This window comes from Hemicordylus capensis, chromosome 6, assembly GCF_027244095.1.
Source record: "Hemicordylus capensis ecotype Gifberg chromosome 6, rHemCap1.1.pri, whole genome shotgun sequence".
Lineage (NCBI taxonomy): Eukaryota > Metazoa > Chordata > Lepidosauria > Squamata > Cordylidae > Hemicordylus > Hemicordylus capensis.
Window position 1 is genome coordinate 4,379,937 of NC_069662.1, and position 16,908 is coordinate 4,396,844.

Below are 16,908 nucleotides of genomic sequence, written 5' to 3' on the forward strand. Positions count from 1 at the left end.
AGACGGACCTCCTCAGATGACCTCAATGGGCGGTGGGCCTCTTAGTGAAGAAGACGCTCTCTTAGATACCCAGGGCCTAAGACATGGCAGCACCTTATCCGCTCTCCTCTTGCCTGCCATCCCTTCCCCGCCACCCCGATCCTTCTCTGCCTCACGATCCCTGTGCAGATCCTTGACCTGACCTGCCTCCCCACTGCCGGGTAGGTTGCCGGCCTGTGGAGCAGGGATTGTGTCACGCCTGCGTCCTGCACGGCAGCTAGCACACCCTGCCGGGGCTCCAAGCATACCGAAAAGTAGCCCTTGGCCTTAGCAAGGGTGTGCTGGAGATTCAAAAGTGGGTGGGATGTCCAGGGCCTGCAGGATGATTGGCCAAGCTCTAGGGCCTTTGGGAGGAGGGGCTAATGGGTGGACTGACCTTTGACCCCCCCCTTCCCTCCCGCCCCCCTCTCTCTGCCGCCCCCTGAAGTTCACTGCTGGGATTACCGCCGCTTCGTGGTCCAGCGGTCACAGGTGCCTCCTGAGGATGAGCTGGCGTTCAGCGATAGCCTCATTACCCGGAACTTCTCCAACTACTCTTCCTGGCATTACCGCAGCCTCCTCCTCCCGCAGCTGTACCCTGACTCTCAGCAGCAAGGCCGGATCACCGAGGAAATCCTGCTGAAAGGTGCTCACTTTGGGGAAGGCGGGGCGGAACGCATGTTGTAGGTGGGGCGTGAAACCGGGGGGCAGGGATCACCAGGCTGCCTCCTCTTCTGTTCATCAGTAGCGATGCCATGGTTCGTAACTTAAACCAGGCAGAGGAGCGTAGATGCAGATCATTGTTTATTGGTGGTAGACCTGTAAGTCTGCTCAAATAAATAAATAAATAAGACTATTTAGACTTACAGGTAATAGATCTATAATAGTCTAGAGGAGAGTTTGGCTTGTGGTAGCAAGCATGAATTGTCCCCTTTGCTAAGCAGGGTCCACCCTGGTTTGCATTTGAATGGGAGACTACATGCTTGGTCACTGGAAGATCTTCCCCTCAAGGGATGGGGCCGCTCTGGGAAGAGCACCTGCCTGCTTGCCTGCAGAAGGTTCCAAGGTCCTTACCTGGCACCTCCAAGGTAGGGCTGAGAGAGACTCCTGCCTGCAGCCTTGGAGAAGCCGCTGCCAGTCTGGGTAGACAATACTGAGCTAGATGGACCAAGGGTCTGACTCGGTGCAATGTTCCTATGAAGTTTCCCTGAGGGCAGAGATAGAAGCAGTGGGTTGAAATTCCAAGGAAGCAGATTTAGGCTTGAGTTTAAGAAGAATGGCATACTTGTAACTTCTGTTCAACAGTGGAACAGTCTGTGCCTTCGGCCCTGGTGGTCTCGTCATCACTGGAGACTTTTAAATAGAGGCTGGAGGGTGGCCGTCCATCAGGGTGCTGTAGCGGATCCCTGCAGGAGGTCAGAGTAGAAGACCGCCAAGGTCCCTCCCGCCTCTGAAATTCTGTGATTCTAAGAAAGGTCCTGCCTCAAAGGGCTGTAATCTGATTTCCCACAGGGGGAGACAACAGAGGAAAGGTGTGGAGATGGAAGGAAAGGATAAGCAGGGAAAGGAATTCCTTTGATTTCCATTACAGATACTTAGGCTTAGTTGCCGTCAGGAATGGGAACTAGGGGGTTATGAAGCCAGAGGCTTGATAGGAATCGTGGGAGGGATCTGAAGGAAGCCATAGAGCACGCCGATGCCCCGGGGGTCAGTTCAAGGCATGGGCTGGGGGAGGCTTTTTGCAGATCCCAGTTAGGCTGGAGGAGATTATTTGGTAGGCTCAAAGGGGAGTGTTTGGGAGATGGGGAAGAGAAGAGGCGTCCTTGAGCAGATGATGGATAGTTATGAGCCGAGTTGAAGGAGCCGAACAGAGCAGCCAGCCTCATAAATTCAGGACAAAGAATGTGTCAATGAAATAGCAGACTAGATAGGAATCTAGGGAGCTGCTTTGTACCGAATCCGACCTTGGGTTTATCTAGCTCAGTATTGTCTACACTGACTGGCAGCGGCTCTCCCAGGATTCAGGCAGGAGTCCCTCCCAGCCTGACCTGGAGATGCTGCCAGGGATTGAACCGGGGATCTTCTGCATGCAAAGCACAGGCTCCACCACTGAGCTACAGCCCCATCTCCCCCTACTGACTAATCAGTACCACTTTTCTCGAAGGGCGAGATAAGGTGTCATCTCTTGCCAGGGCTGCAATCCTACACACACTTATTAGGGGGAAGGTCCCACTGGCATGAGGGGGGGGGGCAAGAGAGACTTCCTCCCAGGTTACTTTCCTGGGATCAGGCTGCACCATCCTCGATCCCGTTTTTGCGGAATCTTCTCCTAGCTGATGGTCTTCAGAATAACAGGGATGATTCCCATGATGCTTCTGGTCTGGCATGTGGTCACTCAGGAAGGATGATGTGAATTGGTGCTAGGTGAAGGGCGGGTGCTGTGGGCCATTTGCGGGGAGGGAAGGTTAGTCTCTCTGGAAGTTTGGATGGATAGATAGAAGATTAGACAGACAGATAGATAGATAGATGTGCGTGGTCTCCATAGAAAAGAATAATTAAGAGAAGATGCTTATTTTTGGAGCACCCTTGATGTCATGGTGCAGGGGTTCCCAGCCTCCATTCCCCGAATGTTGTTGGCCAAAGGCCATTGTGGCTGGGGGTGATGGGAGTTGTAGTCCAGCAACACCTGGGGAGCCAAGGCTGGGAAACCCTTGACCTAGTGGTTTTTAAGGCAAGCTGGGACCCGGAGATCTCTGGTATCTCTTCCCAACTGGATGCTGCTCTATATAGAGTCAGACCATTGTTCCATCTATCCCAGTATTGTCTACTCTGATGGGCAACAATTCTCCAAGACCATTCCCAGCCCTGCTGCCTGAGATCATTTTAGCAAGAGATGCCAAAGACTAAACCCAGATCCTTCTGCATTAGGGATGTGCACGAATCACAATTCGTGCACAGATTCAAATAAGAGATCAGGCACCTTTTTAAAAGTGAGGAGAGCAGGTCTGTTCCTGCTCCTCTGCCGCTCCTCATAGCTTCCTGATGCAGCGGCATGCACCCCCAACCCCCGTTGCCCAGCGATGGCATAGTGGCGGCACAAACATGGCTTCCTCATCCGTGCTGACCACACAAATGTCCGCCACCTCATGAGGGGTACTGCAGGGCGTCCCGCCACAGCAAGAAGCTGCGTGGAGTGGTGGAGGAGCAGTGTACAGACCTGCTCTCCTCACTTTTAAAGGTGCCCAATCTCTTCTTCGAATCCGTGTACGAATCGTGTTTCATGCACAAATCGTGATTCGCGCACAAATCGTGATTCGCGCACAAACAGAAATGCTAATATTATCATGCCCTTATATTCTGCATGCAGAACCTGGGCCCCTCCTTTAGCAGGCCTGGCTCTCAGACTTTGTTCCCCGCTCCGGAAAAGGAGGGCCGGCGGAGGTTAAGCTGGTAGCCAAGCCCTTGAGCTCCCTTCCAGACTCCGTAATGGGCGTGCGGACTCGTGAGTCACGGTGGTCAGTCTCCCGCCAGCTCTTGATGCAGAAACCCAGGCGAGGGAATGTGTGTTTGCAGTGAGTAAAAGTGTACACAGGGATTCTTCCCCAGGTGCCCAGCCCCTCAGCTGGGCGGGAGGAATTCGAAGGAGATAATCTCCTTGAAGGGGGCGTTGCTGCTCAGCCCGGCACATGCCGCCTTTGTCTGTCGCTGTCTTTGTTTGGCAAGAGCCACTTCTCCTCTGCGGGGCATCTGGTCCTGTGTGAGAGGCAGGGATGAGGCATGTGGGAACTTGGCCTGGAGCCTGCTTCACCCAGAGGGTAGCGCCCTGTGGCTAACAAGGAAGGATCAAGAATGGGAGAGGCCATGAGCCGGGCTGTCTCGATGGACGCCGTTCCCACCAACCTGCACTCACCTGCTGGGGCTGACAAACCTCTCTGCTTGGTTCCATCTTTAGCCTGCCCTTCCTCATCCTCTGTCCCGTCCCACCCCTAAGATCATCTGCCTTGCAGGGAATGTTTTGCAGCTCTGAGCGCCACACGGTACAGAAATCTTGGGGTTTAACTCAGCGGTCCATATCTTGAGAATCTTAGTTTTGCAGACATAGGAAGCTGCCCTATACTGAGTCAGACCCTTGGTCCAGCTAGCTCAGAATTGTCTGCACAGACTGGCAGCGGCTTCTCCAAGGTTGCAGGCAGGAGTCTCTCTCAGCTCTATCTTGGAGGTGCTGCCAGGAGGGGAACTTGGAGCCTTCTGCTCTTCCCAGAGCGGCTCCATCCCTTAAGGGGAATATCTTCCAGCACTCATATGTGATCTCCCATTCAGTACAAACCAGGATGGACCCTGCTTAGCAAAAGGGGCAATTCATGCTTGCCTACCACAAGAAATAAAATACCCACAGAAACTGTTCAGTCCTTAAGATTGCAGGACTGGGTTTCAAGTGTGTAAATTATGCTTGGAGAAATCCTAGAAATTAGGCACTGGGGGAGGATTTCGGGTGGTCAAGGTCAAGATTTCAATGCCCACCAATGACTAGGAAGGGGTGAATCCGTTTTTGCCAAATATACCTGGTTTTTGCAAATTTGCTTTGATTGCATAATTGATGAGGTCATAAATCAATTAAGTTATGAAGGTGAATGTATCCAGCATTTCGTGGTGCAGAGTTTGTATACTTAGCTCTCTGTGTGTGCGCGTGCATGGACGCATGCATGTGTAAACACAAGACCGCAGCTCTGATAATATTATCACTTTTCCTCCATTCTGGGGCTATGACTCAGTAAAGCTCTGGGGGGACCCATTGCTCAGTGGTTAGAGCACCTGCTTTCCCTGCAGAAGGCTCCAGGTTCAATCCCTGATATGTCCACTTCAAACAGATCTCATGTAGCAGGGTTTGGAAATCTGGGAGAGGTGCTGCCAGTCAGAGCAGACCGTGCATGGCTAAATGGGCTGGTTGCTTGACTCAGCAGAAGGCAGCTTCGCTTCCCGTGTTCCCCGGCTCCATGCTTGAGCACAACACGCTTCCTTTGCTCCTGCTTGGCTTGTGATGCCCGATATAGCCTGGAAGATGTGGGGAAACAAGAGCACGGATGTGCAAAGGATCCTGATTGGATAAGAGTCCCCCTGACTAGCCCTGTGATTCCAGGCACCTCCAAAGAACAGGTTCCTCCGCATTTTTCATTTGCTAAGAGAGGTTGTATGAGGCTTTTTGTTATCCCTGGAATTACGGGCCTGCAGGCCGGCCAGCCCAGCCCATGAAATGGGATGATCCAGCTCATGATGAGTCAAATTGCGGTGAAATACGAGCACTGAACCGGAGGTCCTCTGTCCTATAAGATAGACCAGCCTTGGGTCCCCAGATCCTGGAATGCAGCTCTCATCCGCCCCTGCTGCGATGGCCAAAGTTCTCTGCCTCCAGTGGCTACAGGGCACATTCAGAGGCAGGTTGGAGGCCGGAAGGGATACAGTGGGGGATTCCCTCCCAAAAGAAGGTTCCACCGAGATTTGAACTCGGATCGCTGGATTCAAAGTCCAGAGTGCTAACCATTACACCATGGAACCCGCCGTGCCACGTTCCTCTTGCTTTTTCTTTTTGTCCCGGACTAATTATACACTTAAGCGCTCTCGAGAGTAATGACAGCTTTCCCTTCCCTTGAGATTGCATTGCAGAAAGTCTAAAGAGGCAGCAGAGAAAGGGGAGAAGCAGGCGCTGGCTGAGCCTTGCCGTATTGCCGCGGCTTTTAAAGCCCACTTGACAGGATGTGTGGAAAAGAGGACTAGCAGAGGTCGTGAGACGGCACAAGAGTTCTTGACTGCTCCGCTCAGTCTCTGGCGGACACGCAGTCCCCTTCGGCTTCCTCCTCCGGTTGCTCATCAGCACTGGGGGAAAGCTTCAGAAGGGCTTGGAGAAGCTGCTGCTGCTGTGGGAGGAGAGAGCAGTATTTCCCCCGCAGCAGAGTTTCTCAACCTATGTCCTCAAATGCTGCAGGACTACAGCTCCCATCATCCCTGGCCGTTGCAGTTGGGGATGATGGGAGTTGTAGTTGGGCCGCATCTGGGGACCCAAGATAAGAACTCTTGCTTTAATTCTTGACGGATGGTAGGGGCATGTCAAATCTCAAAGCAAGCCTCTTCCAAGTTCTCCAAGCCACAGAAAGCTGCAGAACGTAGAGAAGACCCGGCAATCCATCTTATTTATCTTATTTATTTGTTATTTCTCTGTGTAAACCACCCTGAGCCATTTTTGGGAGGGCGGTATAGAAATCGAATTCTTAATAATAATAATCGGCCCCTCCTTCCTCGCCAGGAATTGACACGACTTGACCCGGCAATCGGCCCCTCGCCACGAGTCGACACCGACTCGAGGGCACACTTTACCTTTACCTGCATTTTTTATTGCCAAGGGAGACAAGAAGGATCCATTCGGAGCCCCTGTGGTGTATGGACTAGCGAGACCCCAGTTCAAATCCTCATTCAGCCCTGAAGCTAGCCTATTGCCATGGGCCTGGCCCTCTTTCTGATCCCAGCCGACCTCGCAGGGTGGTGCATGTGTATTGTGTATACCTCCTGAGTTCCTTGGAGAAAGAACATGATAAAACATGTAGGGAAGGTAGCACGATCATAACCCCATGCAGAAAGTCTGGAACATTTCCCAGCTGGCAAGGTTCAGTGCTGAGCCTCCTCTGTACCCTTCCGGCTGGTGTATTTAGTTTCTTCCTCGCAACTCACAGTCACCGCGTGCTCATGACGTGGACATAAGCCAAACTGCTCTGCCTGTGCCCCTCTGGCTTTGTCATCCGCCAAGAAAACGCCGAGGCACGGAGTGGTTTCTGCTGCCCGGTTTCGGTACCGCTGCAGCCCTGTTATAAGCGAAGGGGAAATAATTGCAAGGGGAAACACCATTTTGCGAAGCCAACCAAGGAAAGCAGACCGCAAAGGATACTTTTAAAACCTCCCCCAAGCTTGCCGTGCCCAGCATTGTCTCAAATATAATGCAACTTTTTTGTGGGAAGCTGCGGTTGCTTAACGACTGGCAGAAGAAGTTGCCAGGCTCGCCTGCACCAAGCACAGCAAACGTTCTAGGACAGGGCTTCCTATCCTTAGGTCTCCAGATGTTGTTGGACTACAACTCCCATCATCCCCAACCGCAGCGGCCTTTCCGTCAGAGATGGTGGTAGTTGTAGTGCAGTATTATCTGTTATGTTCCTATGCACCAGGCACAGCCAAGTTTCTAGATCAGGGGTTCCCAACCTTAGGTCATAAGACAAACATAAGAAGAGCCCTACTGGATCAGGCCCAAGGAAGCCCATCTAGTCCAGCATCCTGTTTCCCACAGTGGCCCACCAGCTGCCTCTGAGAAGCCCACAGGCAAGAGCTCAGGGCATGCCCTCTCTCCTCCTGCTGCTCCCCTGCAACTGGTATTCAGAGGCATCCTGCCTCTCTGCCCGGAGGTAGCCTGTAGCCATCAGGACCCATAGCCATTGATAGACCTGTCGTCCATGAATGTGTCTAAACCTCTTTCAGAGTCATCCCAGCTGGTGGCCATCACCACATCCCACAGCAGAGCATTCCCTAGATTAATGATGCACTTTGTGGGAAAGTGCTTGGCCTTTGTGGCCAGGGATGATGGGAGTTGTATTCCAACAGCATTTGAAGACTCAAGGTTGAGAGCCCCAGATGGAACCAGAGCAACAGAATAATTGCGGGTAGCACTGCCTGAGGCTCCTTTTTCTTTCTTTGCTGGAGGAAAAACAATTTTGGAATTCACTGGGTCACCAGAGTAGCAAACCACAATGTCACAACTTCCTGAATCAGTATTTATAATCCAGGAAATGTTTGCCCTTGGCTGTAAATAATCGTCCTCTAAATTCTGCAGCACAAAAGCAGAGTTCTGCCACCTGAATAAAAAGTGTGCACCATTGTTTTGAACAATTGAGTTTTGTTGGACATGCACAAAGAGGGACAGGAGCTTATACCAAACACGGGAGCCCGACCACCCCAGTGTCGGCTGCAGCTGCTGCTAGCCTCTTCTCTGGCTTCTGAGATTTCACCATGCTTTGCTTACAAGGCTGGCATTTATCTTCATGACCAAAAGGACTAGAAACTTGATCTATACCACCCCACCCAATTGTTTCCCCTTTGCATAAAATCCCAAATTCTTAGACTGCAGGACTCTGCCCTGACATCATATTCTACACTTCCGTGTTTAACATGCAACCTGTGTGGGTATCCATACACCCATTTCCCATGCATACATTTATGTACCCATTTCTCATACCATTGCAACACAACTGGAAAAGCACGCCGTCATCCACCAGAGCTCAAGCCACAATAAATCACTTCATCTTTAAGATGGCACTCTTAGCGTGTGTCTGCACTACCTTTCTCCTAGGGATATGTCCTAGAAATTGGACTTCTTTTTACTGCAGGCAGGTATTTGTACTCCTCTGAAAATTGTTCTGTTGGAGACAGAGACTGACTCACCAGTTGAATGGATGATGTTATTACAATCGCCCACTTAACTTTGTGGCTGAACAAGGATTTTAACTTGGGTCTCTCTGATCTAAATCCATCCACCACACTACCTTTCAGTTCTATATTGTTTTAAACTCTTCTGGTTTCCTCCAAAGGATTCTGAGGATTGTAGTTCTGTGAGGGCATTCTTTGGCAGAGCTCCTAGTCTGATTCCCTGCCTGCAAGAAGTGGAGTTGGCAGGATTCCCTGGATAGTTAAGCCCTATGCACATGTTATGTTCAGTGCACATAGAATCAGTTTACGGTGTATGCACATCTGTACACACATACAGTTATTCGCATGCTATGTTGAACACATACACAGAAGCACGCTTCCTATCTGTACCTGTATTTGAAGGGGTCTGAGCCCAGGTACACTTTGAAAATGAACACAGGTACTTTCGCTCCCACAAAAACGTATACCTGAGCACACATACCATATGATAAATGTCTGAATAAGGCTGTGGAATGACTGTTAAACCAGCATAAGTAAAGTAAAGTTGTGCCGTCAAGTCAGTATTGACTCCTGGCGACCACAGAGCCCTGCGGTTGTCTTTGGTAGAATACAGGAAGGGTTTGCCATTACCTCCTCCCGCGCAGTGTGAGACGATGATGCCTTTCAGCATCTTCCTATATTGCTGCTGCCCGATATAGGTGTTTCTGGGAAACATTCCAGCGGGGATTCAAACCAGCAACCTCTGGCTTGCTAGTCAAGTCATTTCCCCGCTGCACCATTAGGTGGCTACACTTTACTTAGCTGAGAGCATCAGCCATCTTTCATTGAGCATCAATTGTCAGCACCAGTTTGGAGATGATGATGATGATGATTACATTTTATATCCCGCTCTTCCTCCAAGGAGCCCAGAGTGGTGTACTACATGCTTAGGTTTCTCCTCACAACAACCCTGTGAAGTAGGTTAGGCTGAGAGAGAAGTGACTGGCCCAGAGTCACCCAACAAGTCTCATGGCTGAATGGGGATTTGAACTCGGGTCTCCTCGGTCCTAGTCCAGCACTCTAACCACTACACCACGCTGGCGCTCCACCTTCACAGATCCACCTTCACAGCTATGCCTGAGTCGGCTACTGGGAAACGGCTCTCTTGAGCCCTTGAAGAGTTCTTCCACTGGGTCCTGCTTTTTCTGCCTTGGCTCTTCTGACTCTGCCCTCTCGTCTCTCCCCAGAGCTGGAGTTGGTGCAAAACGCCTTCTTCACTGACCCAAATGACCAAAGCGCTTGGTTCTATCACCGCTGGCTCCTGGGCAGAGGTAAGGCCTGAACACGAATACAACGAATATTTATATACCGCTTTTCAACCAAAGTTCTGCGGCTTACATGCAGAAATAAATAAAATAATTACGTAAATGGCTCCCTGTCCCCAAAAGGGCTCACAATCTAAAGAAGAAACCTAAGAAAGACACCAGCCACAGCCACTGGAGGGGTGCTGTGCTGGGAACGGATAGGGCCAGTTGCTCTCCCCCTGCTAAATACAAGAGCATCGCCGCTTTTAAAAGCTGCCTCTTTGCTCAGTTAACATAGGGTTATGCTCAGTTAGCATAGGGTTATAGTTAGCATAACTATATGCTCAGTTAGCATAAACAAACCACCCTCCGTTGGAAGGTAGCAAGGGTGTGCTTTGTATCACAAAGGGATAGGTGCTCTTAGGGGCTCACAATCTAAAGAAGAAACCTAAGAAAGACACCGGAAACAGCCACTGGAGGCATGCTGTGCTAGGGACGGAGAGGGCCAGTTGCTCTCCCCCTGCTCAGTATCACCACTGCCCCGGTTTGCATTTGGATGGGAGACCACATGTGTGAGTACTGTAAGAACTTCCCCTTAGGGGATGGGGCCACTCTGGGAAGAGCACCTGCACACTTGCATGCTGAATGTCCCAGGTTCCTTCCCTGGCAGCTTCTCCAAGACAGGGCTGAGAGAGACTCCCACCTGCAACCTTGGAGAAGCCGCTGCCAGTCTGTGTAGACAATACTGAGTCAGATGGACCAAGGGTCGGACTCTGTATAAGGCAGTTTCCTAGGTACCAGTTCTTCAGTGTTCCAACTTCTTCCTAATGTTTCCAGAATGGGAGGGGCTCTAGCTCCAAGGTGAGGCATCTGTCGCTTGTTGATAGACAGCAAATATTTATATACCGCTTTTCAAAATTACTTCCCAAAGCGGTTTACGTAGATATCAAATAAATAAATAAAAATGGCTCCTTGTCCCCAAAGGGCTCACCATCTAAAAAAGAAGCCTGGAGGAATGCTTTGCTGGGGACGGAGAGGGCCAGTTGCTCTCCCCCCGCTCAGTATCACCACTTTTAAGAAGTGCCTCTTTTCTCAGTTAGCAGGGGACCACTAATATTGACTCAATCTAGGGCCTCTTTCTATCTTCCTGTGTTCTTCTCCTGTCTGGCTGCCTCCTCTCCTCTCGCTGCCACATCAGCTGACCCGGAACCAACGATCCGCTGCGTCTACGTCAACAGGGAGGACGCCTCTTTAGCTGTCGCCTTCTCCCACCCTGTGGCGGTAAGTTCCCAGGGCGAGAGGGAAGAGGGATCCGGAGGGAACCTGTCCAGCAGTGAGCACAGAGAGTTCCTCCTTTCACGTTTAGGTGGCTCCTGCATCTCACGACCTGATTGTCTTTGGGGACGAATCCCCCCTGGTGGTCCGCTGGCGTACGCCTGACGGGAGAAACCGGCCAGGATTTATGTGGGTATCCTACAGCTTAAAAGGGAGGGACAGACCCACTTTGGTGGGCTAGAAATGAGGCCAGTGGGGTAGAAAGGGGTTCACTGTGACCTGGGAAGCCTTTTGCCAGGTTTTGGAAGGGAAATAGCGTCTGTTGGAAGGAAGGGACGGTTGGTTTCCGATCCGGGTTATTTTGCTAGGAAAAGGGATTTTGGGAGTACGGAATTGAGGGCCAAGGGGGTGGGGTTTGTTTAGTGATTAATTCCTAAAATGCCAGGGATCTGGACCCAAACACCCTTGAAGTTGTGCCTGCTGACCTAGAAGCCATTTCCCGCCAACCTGGTGGACTCAGCCAGGACTCAAGATAAACGCACTCTGCATATGCTCAGGGGTCTTCTAGTATTGCTTCTGCAGTTTGGAGCTGAATCCTTGCACTGAAAACAGGCTCCAGCATTTAGGGGAGCAACTCTGTGAGGCATGACAGGATTGGGATTCTGGCAGGGGTTCTCAGCTGGGGGTCCCCGGGTGTTGCTGGGCTACAACTCCCATCATCGTGGCTGAAGGCCGTCGTGGCTGGGGACGATGGGAGTTGTAGTCCAACATCTTCTGGGACCCGGGCTTCAGAACCCCAGATGTTGGACTACAGCTCCCATCATCCCATGGCTGGAGGCCAGTGTGGCTGGGGATGATGGGAGTTGTAGTCCAACTACATCTGGGGACCCACGCTTGAGAACCCCTCAGCTAAGCAGTGGGTAGAGGGGGGGCTCCTGGTTGGGACACCAGCTCTGTTGGAGGCAGCAGAAGGATCATCATTGACTGAAATCCGAGGAAGGGGCTGGGAGACGGGGTGGGTGCTCAGTTCCGCGTGGAATGGCGGGTTCTCCGTCCACCTCATCTTTCCTTAAATCCTGGACTCCGCCAGCTGTGTGACTTGCCCGCCTCGGCCCTCAACGACCACTGGCCCCAGCACACCTTCCGGGTCCTCTGGGCTGAGGGCCAGGCCCAGAAGGAGTGCGTCCTCTTCAAAGGTAACGGCAGGGACCCCCCCACCCCCAGCGGCCCTCGTTTCTTTCTCTCCCCAAGCCCCCCATCCTTGGCTCAAGTCCTCTTCCCTCTCTCTCTCTCTCTCCCTCTCTCTGCCACCGCAGGACACAGGGATTGCTGGAGCCAGGATTCAGTCACCGAGGAACAGGTCTTCAGGTGAGGAGGGCAAGGGGAGGACGGGGGCCCACTGACCTTCCATGCCAGGCTTGTGAGGGAGGGGCTGGCTCACACGGATAAGGATCCTCTGCAAACACCTGGGGAACTCTTGGCCACTGGATGTGGGTGTGGCTGCTCGCCTAGACGGCTTCTTAAAACGGATTTGAGAAATGCACAGAGGACAGGTCTGTGCGTGGCTATCAGCCATGACAGCAGGAATGGAGCCTCCATGTCCAGGTAGCTATGCTTTTGAATAAGAGAGGGCAGCTATCTGCCTCCCGCCCTGCTTCTGAGTTCCTTGGCAGCATCTGGATTGCTGCTGGTCAGAGAATGAGGTCATTCACACAATAAAAAAACCTGTGTTCTCCCCGGGCTTGGGAGTTGGGTGAACTCCCAGTTTCTGGTTATGTGGAAGCAAGGTAAGAGGAAAACCTGGATAGCTTTTCCTCCTCCCTTGCTTCCACACTACCGAAAATTGGGAGCACACACAGCTCCCAAACTCAGGGGTGTTTTGTTTTTTTAATTGTGTGGATGACCTTCATGGAGTGGTAGGCAGCACAGGCATCCAGAGCAATGGGATCTGCTCTTCTGTCCTTATTTTGTTCTTCTCTGGTGCCATCCACAGCCAAGAGGTTGGCAACTTGACTGGAGGGATGGCAGGTCAGCATAGAACACAGACTGGGAGGGTGGGGCTGTGTGGCTTCCCTCCTCTTAAGAACATCAGAACAGCCCTGCTGGATCAGGCCCAAGGAAGCTCATCTAGTCCAGCAGCCTGTTTCGCACAGTGGCCCACCAGATGCCTCTGGAAGCCACAGGCAGGAGTTGAGGGCATGCCCTCTCTCCTGCTGTTGCTCCCCTGCCACTGGTACTCCGAGGCCTCCTGCCTTTGAGGCTGGAGGTGGCCTGTAGCCCACCAACTAGTAGTCGATGATAGACGTCTCTCCTCCATGAAGTTGTCCAAACCCCTCTTAAAGCCATCCAAGTTGTTGGCTGTCACCTCATGGCAGAGAATTCCACAAATAGATTATGTATTGTATGTGAAAAAGTACTTCCTCTTGTGGGTCCTAAATTTCCTGGCAATCAATTTCATGGGGTGACCCCTGGTTCTCTTCCTTCTTACTCACATGCTAGCAGAGGGGGTTCTCAATCTTGGGCCCCCAGACGTTGTTAGACTACAACTCCCATCATCCACAGCCATTGTGGCTGTGGATGATGGGGGTTGTAGTCTAACAACGTCTGGGGGCCCAAGATTGAGAACCCCCTCTGCTAGACTGTTCATACTGCTGGAAACTGCAAGCCCCATTACAATAAAGCCCCTGGTGGCGCAGTGGTAAAACTGCCGCCCTGTAACCAGAAGGCTACAAGTTCGATCCTGACCAGGGGCTCAAGGTTGACTCAGCCTTCCATCCTTCCGAGGTCGGTAAAATGAGTACCCAGAATGTTGGGGGCAATATGCTAAATCATTGTAAACCACTTAGAGAGCTTCGGCTATAGAGCGGTATATAAATGTAAGTGCTATTGCTATTGCTATTGCTAATATTATTTGGGCAACACAGCTGCGCTTGTTTCTCTCCGAGAAGCGCTCACATGTAGTCACCCATCCAAATGCAAACCACGCTAAACCCTGCTTAGCAACATGGACAATTCCTGCTCTCCACCATGAGACAAAAGTCCCCACCCTGTTCCATGCAGGCACACACACACACACACACACACAGACACACACACACACACACACACACACACACACACACAAACTCTCCCTGCCTCCGTTTCCTGCCCATAGCATGGGAATAACTGATCTCCATCAGGGCTGCGAGAATAAACCTCAGAGAGATGCCAAGATACTTTGCAAATTAAAAGCGCAGCATCAACGCTTATTGCTCTTATTAATAATAACAACAACAACCTGGCTCGAATTCTGCCAAGCCTGTAGATTGTTGCTTTGGGGTGGGGATCCCAGTCTTGCTTCTGCAAGCTGGCCTTCTTTTGGAAGGAAAGGGTGGCGGCATGATCCGTGGCTGGTCTGTCTTGTTGCCCATTCAAGATGCTGAGCGCCCGGGAAGCAAGCTCTGTTGAAATCCACAGGGTCCCCCTCCAGATAAATGTGTCTGACAAGACGCTCTTCTCTGACCCCACCTCAGTTGGGGTCAGACCGGACTCCTGTGTCTCCCTTTCACCTCTTATCATGTGGCTTTCTACTAAAGTGTCGGCACTCTCGGTGGAGGGGGGAAGTGGGGGCTGGCTGGGACCACAAGACGTGGCTTCCGGCGCCAGGGGCGGCGGAGGACGGATGTTCTCCAAGCACGGGTTCAGGAAGTGATGAGAATCCGCTTGACTCATAGAGGTGAAAGGGACCGGGCGGGAGTCCGCTGTGGTCACGCAGAGAGCTTCCGTATGGTGTCCTTCGTGACCTGTGGGCGCCTTGCAGCCCGAGAAACCGGAGTTCCGCTCTGCTGAGCTAGTTTGCTACCTGCATGGGGATTTTATCCTGCGCCCTGCCCCACCCATCTGAATAAATGATTTTTGTCGTTTGTGCACCTATCCGTAAATGTGTCTGGTTTTTAAATCCACGTGTTTAAGAGAGACGCAAGTTTGGGGCGGTATAGAAGTATGTTAAATAATAATAAATGAACATGAGCTGACCTTCCCATCGGAATGTCTTGCGGGGAAAGCTAGACACCCATTCACCAGGCTTTGGGCCCAAGCCTGCTTCAGGAAGGGTTAGGGTGCTGGGACTCCGGGGTCCTGAATCCTTTCGGAATCACTGGTTGGTGGGCCAGGGGCCCACTGGGGTTTTTTTCTCACCCCCCCCCCCGGGTTTTCCAGGCCTTCACATCTCCAGGCTGGAGTGGCTGATGTAGTCTTCTAATGACTCGGATCACCTTCTAAAGGAGGCACCACAAGGGCTGGGGATGATGGGAGTTGTAGTCTCATCATCCCCAAGGCTGAAGACCCCTGATATGGGTTGTTGTTTTTTTAAAATTCCTGCTGACAAGGTCTTTCCATCTCCCTGATCTTGCCCCTTCTGCCTTCCCTTCCTCCTGTCCCAGGTGTGAGCTCTCCGTTGAAAAGTCCACCGTACTCCTGTCTGAACTGGAATCCTGCAAGGAACTGCAGGCCCTGGAGCCGGAGAACAAGTGTGAGTCTCTGGGCTGGGCCCCCTGGAAGGGGCAGGGAGGGTGGGGGGCAGGCTGAATGGGGGCTTGCACTGATTCGGGGCATCTGCAATCACATTGTTCAACTTGGGTCTCTTAGTCCCCGCTCAGAGAGGATAAGAACCAAGAGCGGGAGGCTGGTGTCAGTTTGGAGCGCCGGGAAGAGGGCTTGATTGCCTTGTCCCTCCTCCCGGGATTAGCAGGAGTGTGATCAACTTTGCAGAATAAGCAAGTGTCTGCAAACTGGCTTCATTTGCCTACAGATCACCAATCCAGCTTTTTTCTGAGCAAGGTTTTTTTTGTCTTTTTCAGGAATTCCCTACCTGGCATCCCCAGATGTGGCTGGAATACAACCCCCATCATCCCCAGCCACAGTGGCCTTTGGGAGATGATGGGAGCTTGTGGGATGGGAGCCTGGGGTGGTGGGAGTTGTAGTCCAACCACATCTGAGCACCCTAGGTTAGGACATAAGAACAGCCCTGCTGGATCAGGCCAAAGGAGGCCCATCTAGTCAAGCAGCCTGTTTCACACAGTGGCCCACCAGATGCCGCTGGAAGCCACAGGCAGGAGTTGAAAGGGACATGCCCTCCCTCCTGCTGTGACTCCCCTGCAACTGGTACTCGGGGCATCCTGCCTTTGAGGCTGGAGGTGGCCTTTAGCCCTCCAACTAGTAGCCATTGATAAACCTCTCCTCCATGCAGTTATCCAAACCCCTCTTAAAGCCCCAGGTTGTTGGCAGTCACCACATCTTGTGGCAGAGAATTCCATAGGTTCATTATGCATTGTATGAAAAAGTACTTCCTTTTGTCGGTCCTAGATTTCTTGGCAGTCAGTTTCATGGGATGACCCCTGCTTCTGGTGTTATGCAAGAGAGAGAGAAATTTCTCAGTATCCACTCTGTCCACACCATGCATAATTTAAAAAAAATCTCTTTCATGTTGCCCCTCAGTTGTCTTTTTTCCAAACTAAAAAGCCCCAAATGCTGTAGCTTTGGCTCATAAGGAAGGTGCTCTAGGCCCCTGATCTTCTTGGTTGCCCTCTTCTGCACCTTCTCCAGTTCTATAATCTCCTGTTTGAGGTATGGTGACCAGAACTGCACACAGTACTCCAAATGTGGCTGTACCATTGTAGAGGATTACAGTCTCTGTCTCAGAGCAGGCTCATGTGAAGGAAGAGCACCCAATCCACTGGTCCGGTTCTCTGCAAGCTTTAGGGTGCTTGGTGGCAGCATTTTGAACCTACCGATAATACAGAATAGTTTTAGCAGAAGCCTAGCCAAGCAGCTCAGCAGGGATGATTCAGCATTTCTTTCTCTCACATGAGCTTGCTCTGAGACAGAGGCTTTA

At 51.7% G+C, this 16,908-nt stretch overlaps 1 protein-coding gene and 1 non-coding gene across 7 annotated transcripts in view; one reads left to right on the forward strand and one right to left on the reverse strand.

The window, feature by feature from the left end:
• RABGGTA (Rab geranylgeranyltransferase subunit alpha) overlaps window positions 1–16,908 on the forward strand; it is a 28,480-nt gene that overhangs the window by 7,317 nt on the left and 4,255 nt on the right. For all 6 annotated transcript variants that reach the window (XM_053262856.1, XM_053262858.1, XM_053262861.1 and 3 more), the window contains exons 6-12: window positions 467–664; window positions 9,705–9,788; window positions 10,960–11,042; window positions 11,128–11,229; window positions 12,127–12,232; window positions 12,353–12,404; window positions 15,458–15,546. In XM_053262856.1, coding sequence (XP_053118831.1) covers window positions 467–664; window positions 9,705–9,788; window positions 10,960–11,042; window positions 11,128–11,229; window positions 12,127–12,232; window positions 12,353–12,404; window positions 15,458–15,546 — 714 coding nt within the window. The remainder of the gene's footprint in view (window positions 1–466; window positions 665–9,704; window positions 9,789–10,959; window positions 11,043–11,127; window positions 11,230–12,126; window positions 12,233–12,352; window positions 12,405–15,457; window positions 15,547–16,908) is intronic.
• Window positions 5,500–5,571, reverse strand: TRNAQ-UUG (transfer RNA glutamine (anticodon UUG)). Its single transcript has one exon. It is a non-coding gene; the product is annotated as a tRNA-Gln (tRNA).